The following is a 27,105-nucleotide window of genomic DNA, read 5'->3' on the forward strand; positions in this document are numbered from 1 at the left end:
CCGATCTGGTTTGCACTTAGTGGGACTATCATTTGTTTTCAACAGGAAAATGACTCAACACACCTCCACGCTATGTAAGGGCTATTTGACCAAGAAGGAGAGTGATGAAGTGCTGCATGAGATGACCTGGCCCCAACAATCACCCGAACTCAACACAATTGAGATAGTTTGGGATGATTTGGACCGCAGAGTGAAGGAAAAGCAGCCAACTAGAATATGTGGGAAGTCCTTCAAGACTGTTGGAAAAGCATTCCAGGTGAAGCTGGCTGAGAGAATGCCAAGAGTGTGCCAAGCTGTCAAGGAAAAGGGTGGCTACTTTGAAGAATCTCAAATATAAAATATATTTTGATTTGTTTAACACTTATTTGGTCACTACATGATTTCACATGTGTTATTTCATAGTTTTGACATCTTCACTATTATTCTACAACTTTTGACTGGTACTGTATACTATCGTAAAGTACACAATGGCCGCCACAGAGGGAGGTTCCAATGTGGTTGTGTAAGTACCTATAGTATCTGTATGATCAGGAGACTGACGGAAGAGCACTGTCCCTCTATCTTTGTGGTGAAAGTGTGTCTGCGATGGGTTGGGGGTGTTTAGTCCAGAAGATAATCACCAATGCGCGTTCTCGGAAAACGGCTGGACCATCAAAGGACAGTGTAAACAAAACTTAATTTGTCTTTGGTCGAAATAATGATGCAATTTCGTTTAAGAGCGATCATCCATCTCCATCCTTTAGAGATGAGTGTATCAAAAGTACTGTTTATTCTGAAATATACACAGAATTGAAATGGAAACGCTGGCGATTAATACATACATTTTCCCCTCTGTGTAAACCTTCTCCCAATTCCCAAGAGCTAAGTGCACCGTCACATACATCAAAAAGACTACGCCATTTAGATCTCGGGCTTCTCTTCTTCACCATGTCTCAGTTTGAAACATTTCCCAGGATAGATACATCCTTTCTGAATGAGGTAATGAGCATTAGGGTTAGACTGCCGCACGGCAACCACAACCTCCTTCTCCTTTTTCCCCCTTCGGCTGATGATTTAAACACACAGGGATGAAGCTGAGCATTTTTTCCTTAGCCAAACAAGGGGAAATGCCTGGGAATTACCTGTTGGACCCGAGAGATCTTGGCGAGCCCATGCCAGGGCACAGGGGCCATGATGCAGAACGTTCACTTTAACAGACAAAAAGAGAGAGGCTAGGGAGGGGCCTCCAGGGAAAAAGTCGCTAATTAATTCCACTTAGCTCAATTGTAGTCCGGTTTTCAGTGCTTATGGAATGACAGAAGCGGCCCATGATGACAGTGTTAAGACATCTTCGTCTTCGTCTTCATTACACAATACGCTTAAAGTATTGTAAACATGATGCTGTAGACGCAGTAAATAAAATTGACACTATACCTACAAATTGGCAGGGAGGAGTTTTTCTGACCCAGTCCTGACGACAATGATTTAAGTGAAAAGAAAGGAGCCCTTAAACACAGTCACATCTGATTGCAAGCATCGCTCAGCAGGGTCGAGTTAACCATCAAAATGGTTCAATTACTTTTAATGCCAATGCTTTGCCAGGAATGACAGCAGCACTCAATAATTGTCAAAAAAGGAAAGCAGAAATCCTGCAAAACACAACACAGTTGAGCCGTTGTCTATGGGCAGTAAAAAGAAATCTTGAAAAAAATCGTTCGAATTTCAACTGCAGTTGCACAGATGTGTTGCACTTCCATGACTCAATTCTCTCTCTCTGGCCTTATTGTCCGTTTGACTCATGATGATGATGATAATGAATAGTGGAAAAGAATGGCCAAGTTTCCCTTTGAAGGCTACCAAAACAATACCTGCTAACACATCATCTGGGCCATCCCAGGCTATGCCACTAGTGCAGGCAGCGCCTGAGCACAGAGCTGGCCTCTGTACTTACTCAAGCAGCTCCGGCTCGTCTAACTCCCATCAGATACTGGGAAAGGAGAGCAAAAAAAGCAGGCTAGACTCACAGACTCACGGCCTGGCTGGCAAACCTGTCACCATTCAGGACATCCAAATTGTCCACGGAGATAAAACAGCTACAAAAACAACCCAGCAGTGACTTCATACCCAGAGAGGATGGGGAGAAAGAAAGGTGATCTTCGATTAATGGAATATGATAAGGAGAGAGTAAGAATGTTTACCAAAACTGGCCTCAATGATAACTCAAAAGGGGTTTGAGGTTTAGCGTTAATGGTATTATCCAAAACAGAGTTTCTTTTTTCCAAGTAATGGACAGAGCGAGCAGAGCAAAGGTGGCAGGTAAGATGACTCCCTCGTGTCCTGGAAAGTTTCACTTCTTCCATGGAAGTTTGGGTCTGACCCATTTTTAGCGTCTCCCTCGGACCGCTTGATTCATTCTGCTTTTGTCCCCCCTCCTTGGAGGGTTTAACCTTAGGTCACCACCAACTTCTTAATCAGCCCAGCACATGACCAGCCCTCTCAATCCTTACATAGCAGAGGGAAGCACACCCTGATACAGTATATTAGGATAAAGAGCTCATGACCAAATAGAGAGAACTATATCCCCATATGAAAGCCAGGACTGATACATCAATGGGGGGGGGGGGGCGCAAAACACTTCTCCAGAAAATCCACACTTCAAAAGAACCCCTTTCTTAGACAGAGTGGGAGTGAGGGGTGGAAGTAGGGGGGTGATGTGTGCGTGTGTGATTACGGGGACCCGAGATGTTGAAATAGCATGTGGTGTGTTCCCCCACCAAACATTATTGCTCTTTAAACATTTTACTTTTTCAATGGCCTCTAATTACTATCAGTTGGCTCGTAATAACTTTAACCAAATGAGTGAAAGGAAAGCAAGGGAATAGGGTCTGTGTTGATTAGTTGTCAGGGGGAAGAGCGGTTTCCTCGGTTGGCCAGAGCACTAAAAATGGTCAAAGGGTGCACCGAGAGGTCGGAAGCCCAATGGGTCAGAGTTCAACCCACACTGTCGTGGTTCTTTCCCCCCACCCCAAGTAAATCCCACCTCCAAAAAATGTAATGTCCCTTATCATCTCTTATAATCTCATAACTCTTCCTGTTTGTTTACTGTCCCGCCAATCTTCTAGTCCTTGTTTGACCAGAACACATATGCAGCATGTGAGATTAGAAGCCAAACACATCACAGGATAATGTCATTATTGAGTACAAAACTATTAAGTTACTGAGCAACTTCTTACAATTGTATCGAGTTTCTACACCATTATAAAGCTATTTTTCAATAACAAAGTCATTCTGGTGTAGGTCAGTTTATTAGGTACACCAGCCCGTTCACGAAAATGGTTTGATCCTATAGACTGTGAGTCACGTGGCTGTGGCTTGCTATATAAAGCAGGCAGACAAGAATTGAGGCATTAAGTTACCGTTCGATTGAATGTTAGAGAATGGGCAAAACGAGTGACCTTAAGCGACTTTGAGCGCGGTATGATCGCCGGTGCAAGGCGCGCCGGTTCCAGTATCTCAGACAAATAACGGCACTGTACAACAGTGGTTTGCAGAACAGCATCTCGGAACGCACAACTTGTCTGTTCAGAGGGGTTGGGTTAAATGCATCCAGTTGTACAACTGACTAGATTTCGCTCTTTCCTTTCCTTTTCCTTGTCACGGATGGGCTATTGCAGCAGACGATCACACCAGCTCCACTCTTATCAGCTACAAACATCACCTGGTCCGACGAATCCTGGTTCCTGTTGCGTCATGCTCGTGGCAGTCAGGATTTGGCGGAAGCAGCATGAGTCCATTGCCCCATCCTGCCTGGTGTCAACGGTACAGGCTGGTGGCGGTGGTGTAATGTTGTGGGGAATGTTTTCCATGCACACATTAGGTCCCTTGATCCCAATTGAACAACGTTTGAATGCCACACCTTGTAGAATCCATTCCTCTAAGAATTCAGGCTGTTCTGGAGGCAAAGGAGGGTCCGACCCGGAACTAAATGGGTGTACCTAATAAACCGGCAACTGAGTGTATATTATAGAATATATCTAACTCTTATCCATTTATCAGAAAAATATACTTCATAATTCATTGGTGTTTTGAAAACATCAAAACATCAACTAGATAATATTCCATCCCTCAGAAGTCCTGGCCTACATCCCATAGCCAACCAACGTTTTTATCCTGGGAAAACAGAGCTAACACTTAACTTCAAAGACTGGCCTGATAAGCCTGAACTGATAACCCAGACTACTGAACTACAGCCATGGTGAGTGGGGGGCCAACTGTTTCTCTGTAACAGTAAGTCACTGGAAACTACTGCCGATATTTGAGAGAAAGGAGTACAGCTACACATACTACATGTCCAGCCTGAGAACCATACAGGTTCATTAAAGAAGTCCCCTATAAATGAGGACAGCAAACAACCTCTGCACTCAGTGTCAGGGAGAGAGACTGCAACACCTTTGCAGACACTTGACAGAGTGAAAAAGGGGGGAGAAGGTTAGGGGAGTGGAAGGGAGGAGGAGGAGAGTAGCACTTCAGCCGAATGGGAGACACAAGCCCCGGCAGCAGTCAGAAGCGGGGACACAGGGTCTACTGTTCCCATTGAGTGCTTTGTCTCTGGGCCTCTCTTGTTTTTCCTCAGCAAACCATGGTACAATGAAGGCGGCATGCTCCACTCCCCTCTCCGAGGCTGTCAATACTGGACCTATCAGGATCTGAATGGCCGAACCAGCCTTCCCATGAAAATCAAGTCAATGACCTGCGTCCTCGCTCCCCTTGTGAAGTGGGTGACTGAGGGGTTTTCTCACGTGTTTGGGGGCAGTTCGCCCAGCCCTGCGGCCCAATATAAAATGCATTAATTCCTTCTCTGTGAGCTCACCGTAAATTATTTGATTGTGGCTGATTCGACATGGTTTTCCTGGCTTCCCCAGAAGAGGAAAACAAAATGCAGGGAATGTTAAGACAATTTTCAACCACACATTAACTTCAGCCTTATGACCCAATCAAGTGGAAGAGACAGCTTTTGTCTACCTACCTATGCCCATCCAAGGAAAGTGCAACAGTGAAAGAAAAAAGGAAAATAAATGTAAAGATTTTGCCAAGCTTTTGTCACGCTTTAAGGGCTGGTTTAGTCAATTGCTGTCAGATCAAGAAGACAGAAAGAAAAACAGCCGCGGTTTCCTTATATAATAAACACTATCTCTCGCAGCCAAGTCGGGAGAGTCCCAATACACAGAATTACACAGTTACTTTTAAAGGATTTGCATTTAAAAGATGGCCTAGAGGCCTGAATGCAGGTAATTTCACTGTGACCATAGAAACAGTAGAAAAGATGGAAGATTCAGTCCACTAAACTTTAAACAGCTTTAATAAAGTGTCACTAATCAGAAGTGAAAGACACAGGGTTTTAGTGTTTGGGCAAACTTACAGAAAAACTCTGAAAACGCTTAATGACCTGCTAAGAGCATTACTTTGAAAAGCCATGTCGACGGCAGAGTTGAATAAAAAATAAACTCCTTTTGCTCACAAGAATTTGACTTAAATGTCAAATTACATTTTCAGCCTGGAGTTATGGAAATGATCCATTCCCACTGCTTTAAGAACAATACTAAATGACTTCTTCATTCAATACTAAATGACTTCTTCATTCAATACTAAATGGCTTCAATACAATACATTCAATACAAAATGACTTCTGTCATTTCCTAACAACTTTAAAGAGGCTTAAAGCTAATTCTACAACAATGTTTCATTTCCGGTCGATATTATCACATATTGCAAATAAAACACGTCATTGAATTTGGTGAAAAACAAGCAGGAATACTGATTTCTATAACTGGAAGAAAATGACTGACATATCAATACCTAATCCTGCTACTAATTTACAGATTGTCGATAACTGATTCTAAAACATTCTGGCATTTTTTTGCCCAAAGAAATCTCTGGATCCTAAGCAGAAAATGGCTACCATCACAGCGTTTAATGGGATAAAACTCAAAGCATAATCCCTGGCTAACAATAGTGATGTTTGAAAGGACTCCTGTGAGTCCCGTTTGGTGTCTGCCAGGACGGCCGGCGTTTTACAACCACCGGCGGAGCTATGTAATCTCCTCTCAATGGCCTACGAGCCACAGACCCGGAGAGGAGACCTCCAGATGAGGCTCTATCCTTCCATCTCTCCATCCATCCATCCGACCAGCAAATCCCCAGCGACGACGAGCCAGCCTCATTTCCATCCAACTCTGATGGAGGTCTAGTAATCGCAAAGAATGAAACCAGACTGCGGAATAGACTATTATGAAGATATGGAGAGAGAGGGCGGGGGTTGGGGGGGAGGATGAATCCAAGTTGGTGCGAAAGAACAAGAGCTTCTGATCTTCACTGCTTGTGCTAATCATACCACCCTAAATGAATCATCCTGGGAGTATTTTTCTTAGCGCTGATTTAGGTAAGAAATTAATTAAAGTGGTACTCGAATTGATGTATGCAGAGTGGAAAAACAACAACAACAACGATGGGATAATGATCCGAGAGGCTAATTTATGTCATAATGATATGAATGGGACATCAGATAACTGGCACGCTTAATGAGCAGGGAAAATAGGGCTTTTTGAAGACTGGAGGATCTTAGATGGGGTGGAACAGTGCTATCCACTGCTTGTTCTTTTCATAATTTGTGCATAATTTATACTTAGCCAAACATTGTAGTAGCCTACATCACAACAGAGTTGCGTACAGAATGCTTTCCATGTCATAATTCCTTTCAATGTTATATTCAGTAGCGTAAGTGAATGGGGGGAAAACATCAAGACAACAGCATAGTCAAAACCATATGTCCAAGATTAACACTAATAAACATTTCCTTCTTAATTTTGCAAATCTTAAGAGGCAAACAAGTTTATACAAATCCAGATTTTAAGAAGCACCACAGTCACCATGGCCCTAATGCCAAACAGTACAGTGTCTGCAAAGCTGCTATGAAACCTAATGCAGTGGTCAGACAGGCCATTTGACGGTCAGAGGAAAGAAATGGCCTCCTCTGATTGACTCCATATGACCAATAATGTCAAGACATCAAGCAAGGGCAACCACTTTTTGGCTTACTTACTAGTATCTTGACAGTAGGATGGTATATGATCTTGGTGAATAGAGATTAGGTTTCAAAGACAAATCTGAATCTGTTTACTATTATAGCCAGGCCTCATACTCAGCCAATGAAGACAGCCAATGAATATGAATGATATATGGAATAGTGTGATCTCTGCACCAAGGAACGTCTGGGGCTAACTTTTGGATAACTTGCCTTTCACCACGTCTGTGCTATTTGACCTAGCACTAACACACATTTTCCTATTATTAAAGGAGCATTATGTAAGTTTTTGGGCGATCCAACCAAATTCACATAGAAATGTGAGTTATATATCTGTCCTGCTTTTTGAAAGGTAGTCTAAGAAGTGGTAGATCTGTTCTGTGCATGTTATTTCTATGCTTCCCGTTCTTAAGTTTAATTTTTGCATCTTTTACTTTTGGCTTTGTTCACCAGCTTCAAACAGCTGAAAATACAATATCTTTGGTTATGGAAAATATATTTCACAGCGGTTTTGATTGTACAATGATTCTCTACATGCTACTTGCTTGTTTTGTCACATAAACTGAAATTAGGCGAACTATTTGAGTTTTTGCAACCAGGAAATGGCAGAGCGATTTCTACATATTGCACCTTTAATCTACAGAATGTACAAATAATTGTAATGCTTTAAGATGTCGGATTTTCAGAATATAATTGTTATAGGTGTGAAGACTTAGACTCAGCAAAAAAAGAAACGTCCTCTCACCGTCAACTGCGTTTATTTTCATCAAACTTACATGTGTAAATATTTGTATGAACATAACAAGATACAACAACAGACATGAACAGAACAGGTTCCACAGACATGTGACTAATAGAAATGAAATAATGTGTCCCTAAACAAAGGGGGGTCAAAATCAAATGTAACAGACAGTATCTGGTGTGGCCACCAGCTGCATTAAGTTCTGCAGTGCATCTCCTCATCATGGACTGCACCAAATTTGCCAGTTCTTGCAGTGAGATGTTACCTCACTCTTCCACCAAGGTACCTGTAAGTTCCTGGACATTTCTGGGGGGAATGGCCCTAGCCATCACCCTCCGATCCAACAGGTCCCAGAGGTGCTCAATGGGATTGAGATCCGGGCTCTTCGCTGGCCATGGCAGAACACTGACATTCCTGTCTTGCAAGAAATCACGCACAGAACGAGCAGTATGGCTGGTGGCATTGTCATGCTGGAGGGTCATGTCAGGATGAGCCTGCAGGAAGGGTAACACATGAGGGAGGAGGATGTCTTCCCTGTAACACACAGCGTTGAGATTGCCTGCAATGACAACAAGCTCAGTTCGATGATGCTGTGACACACTGCCCCAGACCATGACGGACCCTCCACCTCCAAATCGATCCAGAGTACAGGCCTCGGTGTAACGCTCATTCCTTTGACGATAAACGCGAATCCGACCAGGGGTGAGACAAAACCATGACTCATCATTGAAGAGCACTTTTTGCCAGTCCTGTCTGGTCCAGCGACTGTGGGTTTGTGCCCATAGACGACGTTGTTGCCGGTGATGTCTGGTGAGGACCTGCCTTACAACAGGCCTACAAGCCCTCAGTCCAGCCTCGCTCAGCCTATTGCGGACAGTCTGTGCACTGATGGAGGGATTGTGCATTCCTGGTGTAACTCGGGCAGTTGTTGTTGCCATCCTGTACCTGTCCCGCAGGTGTGATGTTCGGATGTACCGATCCTGTGCAGGTGTTGTTACACGTGGTCTGCCACTGCGAGGACGATCAGCTGTCCGTCCTGTCTCCCTGTAGCGCTGTCTTAGGTGTCTCACAGTACGGACATTGTAATTTATTGCCCTGGCCACATCTGCAGTCCTCATGCCTCCTTGCAGCATGCCTAAGGCATATTCGCGCAGATGAGCAGTGACCTTGGGCATCTTTCTATTGGTGTTTTTCCAGAGTCAGAAGAAAGGCCTCTTTAGTGTCCTACGTTTTCATAACTGTGACCTATAAGCTGTTAGTGTCTTAACGACCGTTCCACAGGTGCATGTTCATGAATTGTTTATGGTTCATTGAACAAGCATGGGAAACAGTGTTTAAACCCTTTACAATGAAGATCTGTGAAGTTATTTGGATTTTTACGATTTATCTTTGAAAGACAGGTTCCTGAAAAAGGGACGTTTCTTTTTTTGCTGAGTTTATGAAGGTGTATTGCCTGTGACTTTACGAAATCAAAATGGAACTTAAAATGAATAATGTTGAGTCCAGAACCTGGCCTGAGTAGAATCATAATGTGATGTGCGTATGACAACATTACTTGCTCTATGGGCAACCAATCAGAAACAAAAGGAGCACACAGAGCTGTTTTATGGGCCGGCCTGCAGTGAGGCATGATGGGAAGTAATAACCACATCATTATTAACAGCGTGTCAGCCTTGTCACACGTCAGACGCATAAAGACGCCATGGGGAGATCAGGCTCTGGTCTGCCAGTCTCCAGCACTGTTGGGCCCTGTCACACACACACAGCTGGCACAGTGGTTCAGCTGCCAAGGGACATTGCTTCCGCTAATGCTGCAGGCTCTGCCAAGGCAAGCCAAATGTCACTACATTCACTGGCAACCTGACCCTTTGCAGTGTGAATGTTCATCACCTTCCCTCAAGGAATTTAACGCGTTATCAAGCCAAGAGTGAGGCGACAAAGGCCTTTATCTCATTTATGTGTTGCTAGAATCATATTAATGACATTTTTTATGTATTCCATTTCATGCCAATACTCAGAATGGAGACTAGACTGCAATGGGAGTATGTGTCTGTTTATAAGGTAGGGGAACAGGTCGGACAAGGACATCCCATCCTTTAGAAAGGAGTGCTGCCTGATTTCATCAATCACCTGGCTCCAATGGAGGGGCAGCGACAGAATGATAACACAGACCGAATGCACCGGGACTTGTATCCCCCACTTGTAGGTTTCTGCTGTGTGTTCTACCACAGAGCAAGTCCAGAAAGTTAGGACCAACAGCACAGACCACATAAGTAGTATGTGGTCACTTTCAATGTATGATTACAGTGCATGATGTCCAGGGAAACTACTCCCAATGTATTATTACAGTGATGTCCAGGGAAACTACTGCCACTGTATTATTACAGTGATGTCCAGGGAAACTACTGCCAATGTATGATTACAGTGCATGATGTCCATAGAAACTACTCCCAATGTATGATTACAGTGATGTCCAGGGAAACTACTCCCAATGTATGATTACAGTGCATGATGTCCAGGGAAACTACTCCCAATGTATGATCACAGTGCATGATGTCCAGGGAAACTACTCCCAATGTATGATTACAGTGATGTCCAGGGAAACTACTCCCAATGTATGATCACAGTGCATGATGTCCAGGGAAACTACTCCCAATGTATGATCACAGTGCATGATGTCCATAGAAACTACTCCCAATATATGATTACAGTGCATGATGTCCAGGGAAACTACTCCCAATATATGATTACAGTGCATGATGTCCAGGGAAACTACTCCCAATATATGATTACAGTGCATGATGTCCAGGGAAACTACTCCCAATGTATGATTACAGTGATGTCCAGGGAAACTACTCCCAAGGTATGATTACAGTGATGTCCAGGGAAACTACTCCCAATGTATGATTACAGTGATGTCCAGGGAAACTACTCCCAATGTATGATTACAGTGCATGATGTCCAGAGAAACTACTCCCAATGTATGATCACAGTGCATGATGTCCAGGGAAACTACTCCCAATGTATGATTACAGTGCATGATGTCCAGGGAAACTACTCCCAATGTATGATTACAGTGCATGATGTCCAGGGAAACTACTCCCAATGTATGATTACAGTGATGTCCAGGGAAACTACTCCCAATGTATGATCACAGTGCATGATGTCCAGGGAAACTACTCCCAATGTATGATTACAGTGCATGATGTCCAGGGAAACTACTCCCAATGTATGATTACAGTGCATGATGTCCAGGGAAACTACTCCCAATGTATGATTACAGTGCATGATGTCCATGGAAACTAATTCCATTAAGAGCTAACTTCATTAGGAAGTTCCTATCAACAGGGGAGATATCAGAACACAATGCTTCAGCCAGCATATTTCGCCTGTTGGACATTGCATGCTCCTTTGGCCAACAAAATAAGGCATTCTTGAGTTAACAACCTGTTAAGTGTGATAAACATACCTGCATTCGCACGCTTTCGCAAACACACGCACACACACACACACACGCACACGCACACACACCATAGGAATCAGATACAATACAGCTGGTCTAACTAGGCCACTCCAGCAATAGGAAAAGTTGAGGAGGGGAAGAAAAAAAATAGCACAATGTCAACGTGTGTAATCGAAAGCAGAGGAACTGTTTCTGTGTCCCAACATACGGAGCACAAACAGTAAAAAGTTTCCCTTTGCTCCTTGTGATATCGTCTGGTTTAATAAAAGCATAACTTTTGCCTGACAACAAAGCTCAGAGAGAGCTGCTTAGGTACCCAATCAGGAATGAGAGCCTGAGTCACGTTGGCTGGCCCCAACCTTGCTGCCCCGAAAAAAAAGTGCTTCACCCAGATGTTTTCAATTAGGCAGCCTTTACCAGAGGGGGGAGAAAAAGGCTGCACTCACCAAAATGGCCGAGAGGAGAGCTCTGTTTCTCACTCAACCAGCTGGAGATGTCAGTTGTTAGAATTGTGTAAACAAAAGTGTTGTTTTGTTATTAAGGCAAGGTTTATTTGTTGCCGTGCGAATTCAATCCATTTGTTTTGAGTCTTAAATAGTCTTAACTCCATTTTTCAATGTAAATCGTGTGGCCATCCTCTTAAAATCTTCTTTAGAAACTCTTGGAGACTACAAACTTGTTTTGGGAGAATAGCTTTTGAAAAATATCTCATGAGCCAAAGTTGTCTGCTTGATTCAGCTCACTTTTAATGTAGCATAATATGGTCTATCTTTAGTGAGCATTACTTCTGTCATATGAAAAGGCCAACATATTTTCAAGAGCAGTTCCTCTTTTATCAATTGCCAAACATGCCATAACTATTCAGTTACACGCTGGTGTGCATGTATAATGAAAGCTAATAAAAAGTGAATTTAGAGAGATGCTTCAAAGCACACATGCCCCCCCCCACACACACACACACATTACTCCATACATAATTTTTTAGATAAACACCTGCCAACACTGTAAAAACATGTAAAGCTTAAATCACCCTTCACCGTCAAAACCTTCTGACACAGCCAGGATACAGTAGACTGCCCTGCACCTTTTTCCCCTCTTGATGGAAAACCTCTAAAATAAGAGGGAAGACAACAATAACATGAACATTCTTCTCTGGAACCAGTCTCTCTCTCTCCTTGTCTCCAGGCCTGACGCTGCTGAAGCTCACTCTGGCCCTCTCCCACAGCTCACAGCTCAAACCTCAATCCCCCCTCCTCCTCTCCACCTCCCTCCTTTCTCTCCATCTCTCTCCGCTCCTAAATTATCTGTCTGCCTGCGGGAGATAGCCTTCCTGGGACAGGAAGGCTATCAACTGCAGGCTGAAAGAAAAGAGGAGGGGGTTTAGACTTTGAAAAAAAGCTCACATCCTCTTTCCCCCCTCTCGTTTGATGTCACAGGGGTGGTGGCGTGACTTAATGGCACCTGGAAGGTGCTGATGATATAGGGTCTGGGAATCGAGATCTCTAAAAGTACAGGAGCGTTTTTCTTTCAATTTGAAATGGAGATGCAGTGTAGTTTTGTCCAGAGAAAACAATGGAGGCCTAGGGGGAGGTGTGTGTGTGTGTGTGTGTTGCAGTGTCAGTCACGTGTAGAACAAATCATTCTGTAGCTGGGATCAATTATTACTGCATTGAAAATGAGCCTAAATCCACCCCTCCCACACACACATCTCTCCCCAATCTCCCTTGCACACTCTCTTTCTCAGACTACTAACTTTTTACTAGTCCAAGTAGTGGAATCTTGCTGGAATTGGACCAGATTTACTGTAACATTTACATACCAGTCAAGCTAAGTGGACTCGAGCAGCATAGCTATTACAATAACCACACTGTAGATGACTACATTACTATCCAGTTGCCACACAATGATAACGCTACGTGTAACTTTAAATAACAGACAGTAAACAACACCCGAAGACACAGTTTATCAGCTTGAACCCGTTTCTATACCGGCTGGACGCTAACAAAAAGTTACACCTACACCAGTTAGCCAATCATAGACATTCCTATTTCAAAGTTACCCAGTAAGCCCATGGCCCTGTTGCTGTTTGATCATTTGTTCCATAGACTAAAACAGCAGGACATTCCCAGTGGACCTGATACTCTGTGCTCGGACCACACGTGCTGAAAAGACCAGGAATGACCTGCAAAATGAGGCGAAACAACCAAAATTCACAGAGGTCAAACTAAAGTCCATGCGAGCTCTTTGGAGCGCGCGCACACCTCTCGCCACATTCATTTATTATTCCAACGGGAAACCTGTGCTCTCTTTGGAAGACGACCGAGTCAAATGGAGGGGCGGGATGAGGCAGCCGACCGAGCAGACCGTTTAAAGACCGTTTTGAAACATATGGTCAGTCTGTGGTCTGAGGCTGACCCTTTGTTGACATTAGTCGACCTAATGTAGTGCTTATAGCATTTATGTTCAATGGCATCTCTATTCTATGAATAAAACTACTGTATTGATGTGTGCTAAATATGCGTTTGATCCGCTATTTTTTGTCGGCACATTTTATGGTGGTGGGGGGGGGATACTTAGCAACACATGGCCTGGATAAGGACCTACAGCCTTGTTTTCAACATGAGCCTTGAGTGTATCATCGTTGCTAAACAAACGCTCATTGTGAGCGACGATTGCCGCTAGCTTTGAAACCGGGAGAGATAGAGAGAAAGTTTAACAAGTAAACAGAGACAGCTTAGTGTGGCTTCTGTGTTGTGGGGACATGCCCCACAATGCTATCGCTGGAACAGCATTGCTATTGGAACAGTCACAGTAATTCTTCCAGGGGGAATGCTTTAAAGTGGTAGCATGACAACTGGAGTGTTGATTTCTTGGCATGGAAGATAATATGTATGAACTTGAACATGATACTTGACCTCTTGCCCTGTAATCCACCTATTCAATAAAACACTGAAAACAAAATAATAGGGCAGCTGTATGTGTGTATGTGTGTGTGTGTGTGTGTGTGAGTGTGTGTGTGTTTTTCTCCCTGCATGCCTGTGAGGAGGGGTTTATAGTTTGTGTCTCGTAAAAGACAGGTACTTAGAGAGAGTCTCCTGTTTGTCTCAACTTTGACCTCAGAGAGGACCACCTACATGGGAGGACCAGCATACGCATCAACTCCATGAAGGCTGTGAGAACCCTGGCGATGACCATTACAAAACACATATCCAGCCAATTTACCCGGTGAATTGACTGTCTCGCTTGCCTCAGAAACCCTTCATCCCCCATACCAACAACCATATCATATGGTACCAGGGCAGCGCAGCCCTCGCTCTACCTTGTTGACCTGCCTGTAGAGGTTTTACGATTCATTTCTATCTTTTCTATCTACACTACATTAAGCACTCCACCCGCTACTAATGCCCTAATCACATTTCCTCACGGTTCAAGTCTGAGGAGTTTATCGGACCAGGGGTTCAAGCAGTAGTTGTTTTCTGTCAAATACTTTGAGCATTTGATTGAGCTGAATCAAGCACAGCTACAGTATTTGAAATGAAATAAAGACTATTAGAACCCAGGGCTGGTTTAAGTGTTCTGGACTGACACCAGGCATGTTAAGACATTCAAGGTTGATTCGCAGTCTATTTCATGTCCAGTAAACATGCTTCTAACTGCGGGGCTACATTAATAAACAGTCTGTTTTTCCAACTGTTTCGAAGTATACAAGACGATAGAGGGTTATTGTCTGGACAAAATGTTCCTTGCAAAGGAGAGGGGGAATAAAGAAAAAGAAAGTGTGAGGAAGAGAAAGATGGGAGAGAGATAATGAAGAAAGGGGGGTCAACTCCACTGTCCTGAGTAAAATAAACACTAATAAGAGCCGTCTATCTAGCCTAGCCATCTGCATTCCCCTGTTGCGATGTCCAGAACACCAGTCCACCAGAACACCAGGCCACCAGGCAGAATGCTGATGCCCCCCTCCTCAGTTTGTGAGATGATCCAAAACATATCCCAAGTCTTTTTTTCTCCACTCCAACTCCCACTTCCCTATTCCTTCGTCAGGGAGGAGGGGGTCCCATACACAACCCTAAATCTGTCATTGAATGACGCTGGCACAGACAAAAAAATAACAAAGCCCACTGAACCAGTGCCAGAGCGGAGCAACACTATATCTGTGAAGGCAAAACAAAGGAAGGACTGTTGCGGTCGGCAGTGTTTATTTCCAGAAGGAACAATGCTTTCGGCAGGGCAAGAAGTGATGTAGCACTTCAGGCTCTCTCCTAAAAGATCCTTTATTCCTTTTCACAATGAGCAAAAGAAAACAATTCAGGCTGGAGCTGGAGGGAGTGGGCTTGAGAGTGTGAGAGTGGAGAGAGGAGAGAGAGAGAGAGAGAGATAGAGAGAGAGAGAGAGCGCGCGAGAGAGAGAGCACGAGAGAGCGAGAGAGCGAGAGAGAGCGAGAGAGAGAGCGAGAGAGAGAGAGAGAGAGAGAGAGAGAAGGCCAGACACCCTGACCAATATTGACTGAAGGGTCGAGCGATAAACCGGTTTGTTACAACATGTTCTGAAACAAGATTGTTACAACATGTTCTAAAGTCGGTTGTTACAACATGTTCTGAAACAAGATTGTTACAACGTGTTCTAAAGCAGGTCATTACAACATGTTCTAAAGCAGGTCGTTACAACATGTTCTAAAGCAGGTCGTAACAACATGTTCTAAAGCAGGTCGTTACAACATGTTCTAAAGCAGGTCGTAACAACATGTTCTAAAGCAGGTCGTTACAACATGTTCTAAAGCAGGTCGTTACAACATGTTCTAAAGCAGGTCGTTACAACACGTTCTAAAGCAGGTCGTTACAACACGTTCTTAAGCAGGTCGTTACAACACGTTCTAAAGCAGGTCGTTACAACACGTTCTAAAGCAGGTTGTTACAACACGTTCTAAAGCAGGTTGTTACAAAATGTTCTAATGCAGGTTGTTACAACATGTTCTAAAACCGGTTGTTAAAACATGTTCTAAAGCACGTCATTACAACATGTTCTAAAGCAGGTCGTTACAACATGTTCTAAAGCAGGTTGTTACAACACGTTCTAAAGCAGGTTGTTACAACACGTTCTAAAGCAGGTTGTTACAACATGTTCTAATGCAGGTTGTTACAACATGTTCTAAAACCGGTTGTTAAAACATGTTCTAAAGCACGTCATTACAACATGTTCTAAAGCAGGTCGTTACAACATGTTCTAAAGCAGGTCGTTACAAAATGTTCTAAAGCCGGTTGTTAAAACATGTTCTAAAGCACGTTGTTACAACATGTTCTAAAGCAGGTCGCTACAACATGTTCTTAAGCAGGTCGTTACAACATGTTCTAAAGCAGGTCGTTATAACATGTTCTAAAGCCGGTTGTTAAAACATGTTCTGAAGCCGGTTGTTAAAACATGTTCTGAAGCCGGTTGTTAAAACATGTTCTAAAGCACGTTGTTACAACATGTTCTAAAGCAGGTCGCTACAACATGTTCTTAAGCAGGTTGTTACAACATGTTCTAAAGCAGGTCGTTATAACACGTTCTAAAGCAGGTTGTTACAACATGTTCTAATGCAGGTTGTTACAACATGTTCTAAAACCGGTTGTTAAAACATGTTCTAAAGCACGTCATTACAACATGTTCTAAAGCAGGTCGTTACAACATGTTCTAAAGCAGATCGTTACAACATGTTCTAAAACAGGTCGTTACAACATGTTCTAAAGCAGGTTGTTACAACACGTTCTAAAGCAGGTTGTTACAACACGTTCTAAAGCAGGTTGTTACAACATGTTCTAATGCAGGTTGTTACAACATGTTCTAAAACCGGTTGTTAAAACATGTTCTAAAGCACGTCATTACAACATGTTCTAAAGCAGGTCGTTACAACATGTTCTAAAGCAGGTCGTTACAACATGTTCTAAAGCCGGTTGTTAAAACATGTTCTAAAGCACGTTGTTACAACATGTTCTAAAGCAGGTCACTACAACATGTTCTTAAGCAGGTCGTTACAACATGTTCTAAAGCAGGTCGTTATAACATGTTCTAAAGCAGGTTGTTACAACATGTTCTAAAGCCGGTTGTTAAAACATGTTCTGAAGCCGGTTGTTAAAACATGTTCTGAAGCCGGTTGTTAAAACATGTTCTGAAGCCGGTTGTTAAAACATGTTCTAAAGCACGTCGTTACAACATGTTCTAAAACCGGTTGTTACAACATGTTCTAAAGCGGGTCGTTACAATATGTTCTAAAGCGGGTCGTTACAACCTGTTCTAAAGCAGGTCGTTACAACATGTTCTAAAGCAGGTTGTTACAACATGTTCTAAAGCAGGTTATTAGAACATGTTCTAAAGCAGGTTGTTACAACATGTTCTAAAGCAGGTCAATACAACATGTTCTAAAGCAGGTTGTTACAACATGTTCTAAATCAGTTCATTCCAACATGTTCTAAAGCAGGTTGTTACAACATGTTCTAAAGCAGGTTGTTAGAACATGTTCTAAAGAAGGTTGTTACAACATGTTCTAAAGCAGATTGTTACAACATGTTCTAAAGCAGGTTATTAGAACATGTTCTAAAGCAGGTTGTTACAACATGTTCTAAAGCAGGTTGTTACAACATGTTCTAAAGCAGGTTGTTACAACATGTTCTAAAGCAGGTCGTTACAACATGTTCTAAAGCAGGTTGTTACAACATGTTCTACTGCAGGTCGTTACAACACGTTCTAAAGCAGGTTGTTACAACATGTTCTACTGCAGGTCGTTACAACACGTTCTAAAGCAGGTTGTTACAACATGTTCTAAATCAGTTCATTCCAACATGTTCTAAAGCAGGTCGTTACAACATGTTCTAAAGCAGGTCGTTACAACATGTTCTAAAGCTGGTTGTTACAACATGTTCTAATGCAGGTTGTTCCAACATGTTCTAAAGCAGGTCGTTACAACATGTTCTAAAGCAGATTGTTACAACATGTTCTAAAGCAGTTCATTACAACATGTAGGTTGTTACATGTTGTAAAGCAGGTCGTTACAACATGTTCTAAAGCAGGTCGTTACAACATGTTCTAAAGCAGGTCGTTACAAAATGTTCTAAAGCAGGTTGTTACATGTTGTAAAGCAGGTCGTTACAACATGTTCTAAAGCAGGTCATACAAAATGTTCTAAAGCAGTTCATTACAACATGTTCTAAAGCAGGTTGTTACAACATGTTCTACTGCAGGTCGTTACAACAAGTTCTAAAGCAGGTTGTTACAACATGTTCTACTGCAGGTCGTTACAACACGTTCTAAAGCAGGTTGTTACAACATGTTCTAAATCAGTTCATTCCAACATGTTCTAAAGCAGGTCGTTACAACATGTTCTAAAGCAGGTCATTACAACATGTTCTAAAGCTGGTTGTTACAACATGTTCTAATGCAGGTTGTTACAACATGTTCTAATGCAGGATGTTACAACATGTTCTAAAGCCGGTTGTTAAAACATGTTCTAAAGCAGGTCGTTACAACATGTTCTAAAGCAGGTCGTTACAATATGTTCTAAAGCAGGTCGTTACAACATGTTCTAAAGCAGTTCATTACAACATGTTCTAAAGCAGGTTGTTACAACATGTTCTACTGCAGGTCGTTACAACACGTTCTAAAGCAGGTTGTTACAACACGTTCTAAAGCAGGTTGTTACAACATGTTCTAATGCAGGTTGTTACAACACGTTCTAAAACCGGTTGTTAAAACATGTTCTAATGTAGGTCATTACAACACGTTCTAAAGCAGGTTGTTACAACATGTTCTAAAGCAGGTCGTTACAACATGTTCTAAAGCAGGTCGTTACAACATGTTCTAAAGCAGGTTGTTACAACATGTTGTAAAGCAGGTGCTATCAAAGCTAACTCTGAATCCCAAAAGATGGAAAAAAACAAATCAACAAACAATGGCAATTATACTCACTTAATCTGATACCAAGAGGCATGTTCAAAACAAGTCAGCGGCAACTTCTGTTTCATAGCAAGCTCAGCGCTATGTCAGGTTGTTTATGATACCAATCATTGAGACGGCATACTGAACTGAATTCTTTCTTCTAGTCTATCCAAAACATTGTGCACAGTGCAAAGCACAAGAAAAGCAGCTGTCAAAGTGTTTTCAATAATCAATATGACTACTTCTAAAAGGCTAATGGATTTAAAGCTGAGAAAGGGAAAGCGTTACCCTCTTTAGGGACTCTAAAAGTTACGTTTTTATTTGAAATGTATCAGTCTAAGCCCAAAACCTTAGCCTGTCATATGTCCCACCAGTGAGCAGTACAGTACCTGAGACTACTTTCAAGTAGAGCATATCTAAAAGGCCACTATCACCCACAGGAAAGGTAGTTTAAAACCATCAAAGAGCTATTACACTTCAGAACTAACAATAAAGAGAGTGCCTATACAGTTATGGGGTATGTTTAAGTCATCTCTCAGAGGACAGAAAAAGTATAAAACGTCACTGCACTTTGAGAACAGGGTTTGTACATGGAAAACATAAGAAATATGTTAAGCATTATTTCTCTGATCGACTGCAGAGTTTTCAAACGAAGAGATTAGTATCTGTGGTGGTGCAGGCGAAACGGGAGAGCATTTGATATCCCCTTTTGACCAAACTAACATTAAGTTAAATGACTTAACGCCATTTTGCCAAATCTGTGATTTTAATCATATTTGAGTTTGCCTCCAAATACCCGATTATTGTATTGGATTTCAATTTCAGTTTTTGTAATGGTTGAAGTGGTATCCACAAAAACGGTCAAAGCATCCGATTACTGTCATACTGTTAGAGCGTTTCAGGATAGGCCCTTTGCAAGCAACTTCCAATAATAAAAAACACATTTTCTTGAAGGAAGCAGCAGTGAAATCTTTTCTGGTTGCGCTCAGAAAACTCCCAATATATAAATGCGTATCATCAAGCCTGTAATAACATGAAATTCTAGGTTCCAGTTGAAATTTCCAATACACATATATAGCATATAGAATCACATGTTTTAAATCTGAGGAGTGGCTAGGGCTTAACCACCCAAAGCTGGGTTTACAGTTTCAGCACTGCACTTCAGAGAATTTAACTCCACCCCCAAGGGAAGAGGTGCATCACATAATGCAAACTGAATAGAGAGCTTAAGTTTCAGTCTTCGAGATTTCTTCCCCTTCTTCTCTCCCCGAAAATCTTTTCACAGTCTTAGGAGGTCATGCAATTTTAACGGTCACATATTGCCTGTAGAGCCCGGCCCAGTGGTGGAGGAGAGTACCACAGGAACACCCTTAAACCAAAACAGCCTCAGGCTTAAAACTCTGTGATATTGGCCGGATATAGTCTACCTGCACTAACTCATCATGATATTTTCTTTGTGTGTTCCATTACTACCTATAGAAACCTGGAACAATTCATCGTGGATCTTTATCATATGAAGCAACCCAGGACGATAATGCCTGCGAAAGAGAAAAAGTGCTACATTTCGATTTGTGTAGTTCTTATTCAGTGATAAGAATATCCAAGTTCATAACAGCATGAGCACAGCAGAAACACAGGATACGAGGCACTCATTTCCCCTTCCCAGAAAACACAGACAAATGCTAGAAGGATTGTTATGGCCAGTCCTTTTTGGGAACTGGAACAATACAGTTATCTTGCCAAAAACCAAGGCCTACTTACTCATGTCCAGGGCAATTTAGATTTTATGTATCACAGAACTTTTAGCAATATATTTAAAAAAGGAATGTAATTAATGTGCATATGAATGCACTAGGTATACCTGTTTTATGTGCGACTTGGATATTTTCCTTTCACTCCCAGGTTTTCCAGTCGAAACCTTGATCTCATTTCATTTAATCCCACTAAACGACTTCAACGGCTGTACGGGTTCCAATTATGCTGTCTGGAAGCCATCGACCACAATGTGAAGAAGCCATCGCCCTCCAAAAAGAGAAGAGAAATAAACGCACTACTAACCTCAGCCCTCTGCGTCCTGGGATGACTGGCGTCCGTCTCGATGGCGTACACATCCACCAGGTAGAGGTCAGAGCCCTGTTCCCGGTCCAGTTCGGCTGCGGTCTGGATCACCCCAGTATGGCGGCCTATGGTGAACAGGCGTCCCATGGCCTTGCTGCCACTGCGGACTGACACAATGAAAAATTCCACCTTGGTGGCTGAGCCTCTGGGGCTGGAGGCATCCAGGGAGATGACGTTGGTGCCCGGTGGTTGGCCCTCCTTCAGGATGGTGATGTATTTGGGCTGGGAGAAGACAGGCCCATCGGCGCCCTGGAGGATTATGGCGAGCTCGGTCCTGGAGGTCTTCCTGTCCGAGCCATGGTCGGTGGCCGTCACGGTCAGGCTGTAGATGAGGCGAGACGGCACCAGCTGTGAGGCCAAGCGGATATCCCCGCTGTAGCGGTCCATGATGAACGTGTCCGAGTCCCCCTTCACCAGCTCGTACTCAACCTCGCCGTTGGAGCCCTCGTCAGGATCGAACGCCACCACCGTCGTGAGGATGGAGCCAATGACTATGGTGGACTCCGCAACCAGAGCATTCTGGGAAACAAACGTGGGGACATTGTCATTCAGGTCCGTCACCCATATTGTGACATTTTTCAAGGCAAAGCGCCGGAATTCCACAGGAACTGCCTGGTCAGTGGCTTTAACTGTCAACTCAAAGAGATTGGAGAACTCTCTGTCAATCTCCTTGTTTGTGAATATGAGCCCACTGCTGGGGTCAATGCTGAAGTGACCTCCCCTGGGTGTCTGTTGAACTATGGAGTAGTCCAGCTGTCCGTTAATGTCTGCATCCGTGTCATGAGCAGTGATTGTCATTACTGATGCAGAGAGGGGCATATTTTCAGGAATGGATTTAAAAATGTCACCAGGGGTAAATATAGGAGGATTGTCATTGAAATCTCTGACATGAATGACCACAGGAATTGTTGAGGACCTTGGTGGTCTCCCATTGTCCTTTGCAGTGATGTTCAGTTTGTAAAAAGACTGAGTTTCAAAATCCATCTTTTTTACTAGGAAGATGCTCCCTGTGTTGGGGCTAATGCTAAATGTCCCGTGGTTGTTTGTGGCTGTGATGCTGTATGTTATGTCTGTGTTATGACCCGAATCAGAGTCCGTGGCTGTCACTGAGGCCACCAGCTCTCCAATCCTCATATTCTCCAGAACATCCACAGATATGGCAGATTTGGGGAAGGAGGGGGAGTTATCATTCTCATCCTGTATACTAATGCTGAGCATACAGGACGAGGAGAGGGGCACGGTTCCAGAATCAACAGCAATCATTTTTAACGAGTAGGAGGATGTCACCTCATAGTCCAGCTTTCCCACTAGTGTGACCTGTCCTGAGCTGCTGTCGATGGCGAACTGGCTCTCCTCGTTGCCCTCCTTTATGTGATAGTGGACCAGTCCATTTTTGCTCTCATCCACATCGACGGCAGACACCCTCAGTAGCTGCGTCATGTTCTGGGCCGACTCGGAGATGGAGGCCTGGTAAATGTCTTTGGTGAACTTGGGCGGGTTGTCATTGATGTCTTGGATGTAAACCTGCACTTTAGCCTGGTCTCTCAGAGGCTTGGGGAGCCCCTGGTCTGAGGAAACTACTGTAAAGCTGAACACCGCTGCGCCTCTCTGTCTCATTAGTGACTCACGGTCCAACTGCAGAGTACTGGTCAACTCCCCCGTGATGGCGTTCAGCTCAAAGTTGGGCTGTTGAGTCTCAAACGCGTACCTGACCTCACTATTGGGGCCAAAGTCCTTATCCACTGCAAACACTCGCCCTACCAGCGACCCTCTCTTCTGCTCTTCCTCAAAGTGGAACACATAATTAGTGCTGTTAAAGAGGGGGCGATTGTCATTCACGTCGTCCAGAATTACACTGACATTGACACTGGCACTTAGTGGCTCCACTGCCCTGTCTGTGGCCACCAGCACTAAGTTATATCTGTCCTGGACTTCTCTGTCTAGCTCAGCCTTAATATACAACTGCCCGTCTGGAAAGATCCCAAATACGTTGGCTGTGTTCCCGTCAACTATGTCATACATAACCTCCCCATTCAGGCCTGAGTCTTTGTCGGTGGCTTCCACCTTAAAAAAGCGACTGTTGACTGGTTCCGACTCTAAAATAATGACCTCGTAGGAGAGCTGATCAAACATGGGAGAGTTGTCATTGACGTCATACACGCTGACTGTTAAAATTAGAGTGGAAGTGAGCAGGGGGACCCCCATATCAGAGGCCAGGACCTCCACCTGGTAGGAGCTGGTGGTGAGCTCCAGCGGCCCTGTCAGTGTGATAAGCCCATGTTTCTCATGGATGTGGAACAGGCCTTTGGGGTTCTGCTTGAGGCTATAGACCACCATGCCATTGGTGCCCTCGTCAGGGTCGGCAGCTTTAGCTTGGAATATCAGATGCCCTGTGCGCCAGTTCTCCACTGCACTGACGTGCTCGGTGGCGTGGATAAAATGGGGCGCGTTATCATTTAAATCCTTCACTGTGATGTTGACGAGGGCCTCGCCTGTTACCTCACCACCTCTGGCTATGACTTTGAGTTGATAGAATGGCTGCTCCTCTCTGTCTATCTGACTGGATGCTTTGATTTGACCTGTGGCACTACTGACAGTAAACAGCCCCCTCTGGTCCCCTGAGGTGATTAAATATGTGATATTTGTATTCAGATCGACAGTGGTGGCAGATACAGTGCCAATAACTGTGCCAATGCCCACATTTTCAAACATGACAAAACTGTAGGCATTCTGACTAAAGGTAGGGGGGTTGTCCTGTGTGTCTATGACATTAATGGTGACGATGGCCTGGGTGTGTGAACGGAGGTCTCTACCATCTGCTGCTGTCACCTGCAGCTGGTAGGCGGTCTTCTCCTCTCTATCCAGCGGCACCAGGGTGGTGATTTTGCCCGAGTTACTATTAATGTGAAATTTAGATGTGTCTCCAGCAGATATGATATACTTCACTGTGCCATTTCCCCCCAGGTCAGGGTCCGTGGCTAATGCAGTGGTTATGAACGAGCCAGAGGGTTCATTCTCTTTGACATTGGCAAAGTACTGGACTGGGTAGAAGACTGGCCTATTGTCATTGATATCACTCAGAGTTACGTTTACTTTACCAATGGAGTGGAGAGGGGGGCAACCGGAGTCTGTAGCCTGGATATAAAGTAAATAACTCCCCTGGTCCTCCCTGTCCAGTTCTGTGGCTGTGCTCAACCTGCCTGATACAACTTCCAGGCGGAACAACTCTTGTACACTAGACGGGGTCTCCGGGTCAAAAGAGAACCGGATAGTTCCATTGGCCCCAAGGTCATCATCTGAGGCTGACAGCACTAGGAGCTCAGCACCGGCTGGAGAGTGCTCCACCAGGGACACATGATACATGCTCTGTGTAAATGTGGGCACTTGGTCATTCACGTCAGTTATGTTGACTATCAATTTAGTGTAAGAGATTTTGGGTTGCAAACCCTGGTCTTTGGCACTGACGTTGAGCACTATTTCAGATGCTACTTCCCTATCCAACAAAGCGGCGCTGGTAACCAGACCACTGTTTTCACTGATGGCAAACCAGCCCAAACCGTTTCCAGACACCAGGGAGTAGCGAAGGTTGGCATTTTGCCCGGAGTCGCCATCTGTTGCAGAGACCCCTTTAATGTAGCTGCCTTTTGGAATGTCTTCACTGATATCTACTCTGTACATGACTTCCTGGAATATGGGTGGGTGGTCATTGATATCATTCACAAAAATAACCAGGCTGGCAAAAGAGGACCTGGCCATGGGTTTGCCATTGTCTGATACCGACACAGTCAGGTTGTAGGAGGAAATGCGCTCTCTGTCTAGAACACTAGCCACTTTGATCAAGCTTAGGTTGGGAACTGGGGAAGTGTGCACTTCAAAGTGTCTCTGCTCATTGCCCCCCAATATTGAGACAGATATATTACCATTAGCTGTGGGAGAGTCGGAATCTGAGACTGTCAATAAGGCTACCACTGTACCAATCTGAGCATTTTCATCAACAGAGGCAAACTTAGATGTGGTGGGGAAATATCTAAACTTCACAACTGGGTCATTATCATTGACATCCAGTAGTTTGATAGTGGCCTCTGACCTACCTGACAGAGAAGGTACCCCGTTGTCCATAGCATGAATAGTCATAGCGTATTCTTTCTTAATCTCATAATCCAAACGTTCTTTTATAATGATGGTACCTGCTTTAGGATCGATTTGAAAAGGTGTTCCCTCATCTAAAAAGTACCTGATGTCTGCATTAGCTCCCTCGTCTTGGTCTGATGCTGTTATCTGCAGAACACTAGAACCCACTGCTGTATCTTCAAAAACATTTGTTTGATATTGGTCATGATCAAACATAGGGGGGTTGTCATTGATATCTTGAATAGTTACATTTACTTGCAGGTACCCAAACTTCTTAGGGTCTCCTTTGTCTTCCACTTCAATCAAGAGTTGGTAGAAGGGAGTGATTTCCCTGTCCAAGCCTCCAGTTGAAACGAGGTGACAGAATGCCCCCTCTCCACTAGGATTCACTGTAATATCCAAACGGAATTTCCTTTGCTCGTTGCCATTCACTATTCTGTAGGTGGTGTGATCCACTCCATTACTCCCAATGTCTGAATCTGTAGCCGTGTCCAGAATCACTTGTCTGCCACTGCTGGCGTCTTCTTTAAACGAAACTACAATTGATGCGTCGGGAAACACTGGCGAATTATCATTTATATCCAGTACAACAATCCTAACTTCGGTAGGATAGGTAGGTTGGCTGGAGAGGACCACCACATTGATGACATTACTTTGCAAAATCTCCCTGTCAATCACAGAGGAGGTGTAAATGACTCCAGTGGTGCCATTAATTGCAAAAAGTTTGTGGTTTTCACTGAAGCGATAGGTGAAGCTGGGTCTCGTCTCTATCGTCCCCACATAGGTACCAAACGGTTGCTCCTCCAATACCTGAAACTCTTGACGAACTTGGCTGGATGAAGAATATTGCGACAGAGTCCATAGCATCAATAAAATCAAATGGAACCGGCCTAAGTCCCTACCTGTGAGCGCCATGGTCGAAATCCAAGTCCACCTTTATTAGAAAAAGTCCATGCCGAAGATGCATCAACTTTATTCGAGTTTGGCCAACGCTAAAGCATTGTATTCCAAAAGTGCGCGACACACTGTGGTAATTCCAGAAATTATACGGATATTTCCACTGAAGTATTTTCTCCCGTATCTAGATGTAGTAATTGAATCCTTGGGATGCAATGAATCCCTAGTGCTCAGACTTCCCTTGCTTGTCAATTAAGTTTCGCCACTACTCCCCTGTAGCAGAACGCATCGTATGTGAGCGGCAATGCATGATGGTTTATATGCGCAATACACTTACGGATGAATAGGAACTACAAAAGTGAAAAATACATGCCAATGTTAATTCCTCTCCGTTGTCAAAAGTGTATCCAAAAGTTAAGTGATTCAATAATTGCTTTTATATAATATGGAAAGCAAGGCACAAATACTCTCAGTGGAACCAATACAATGTCCCGTGGAATAACGGTGCAGAAGCTTCAGACATCATACACGCTTAGGTACCTACTAACTTAGAACAAAACTCGAGTTAGACAAACTCCCTCCCACCTGTGATCCCATTGGCCAACTGTGCTCCTGCTCGCCCTCCTTGCCTTTTCTTTCTATTGTAAACCGGAGCCTTTGTCGTGGCTTGTGGAGGACAACGTCAATCAAATTAAAGAAAGCTCTTTATGGCATGAGAGACAGGTAATGAGTGTACCGTTAGTTTGTAATAAATGTAGTTTATTAGGTTACAATATGGAATGC

The 27,105-nt window shown here is 43.7% G+C and overlaps 1 protein-coding gene across 1 annotated transcript in view; it reads right to left on the reverse strand.

The window, feature by feature from the left end:
* The window catches only part of LOC115130762 (protocadherin Fat 4), a 101,625-nt gene extending 74,751 nt beyond the window's left edge, over positions 1-26,874 (reverse strand). The window contains 1 exon segment of the mRNA XM_029662198.2: positions 21,235-26,874. Coding sequence (XP_029518058.2) covers positions 21,235-26,340 — 5,106 coding nt within the window. The 5' untranslated portion in view covers positions 26,341-26,874.
* Positions 26,875-27,105: the final 231 nt, after the last annotated feature.

Source organism: Oncorhynchus nerka, linkage group LG6 (assembly GCF_034236695.1).
Source record: "Oncorhynchus nerka isolate Pitt River linkage group LG6, Oner_Uvic_2.0, whole genome shotgun sequence".
Classification (NCBI taxonomy): Eukaryota; Metazoa; Chordata; class Actinopteri; order Salmoniformes; family Salmonidae; genus Oncorhynchus; species Oncorhynchus nerka.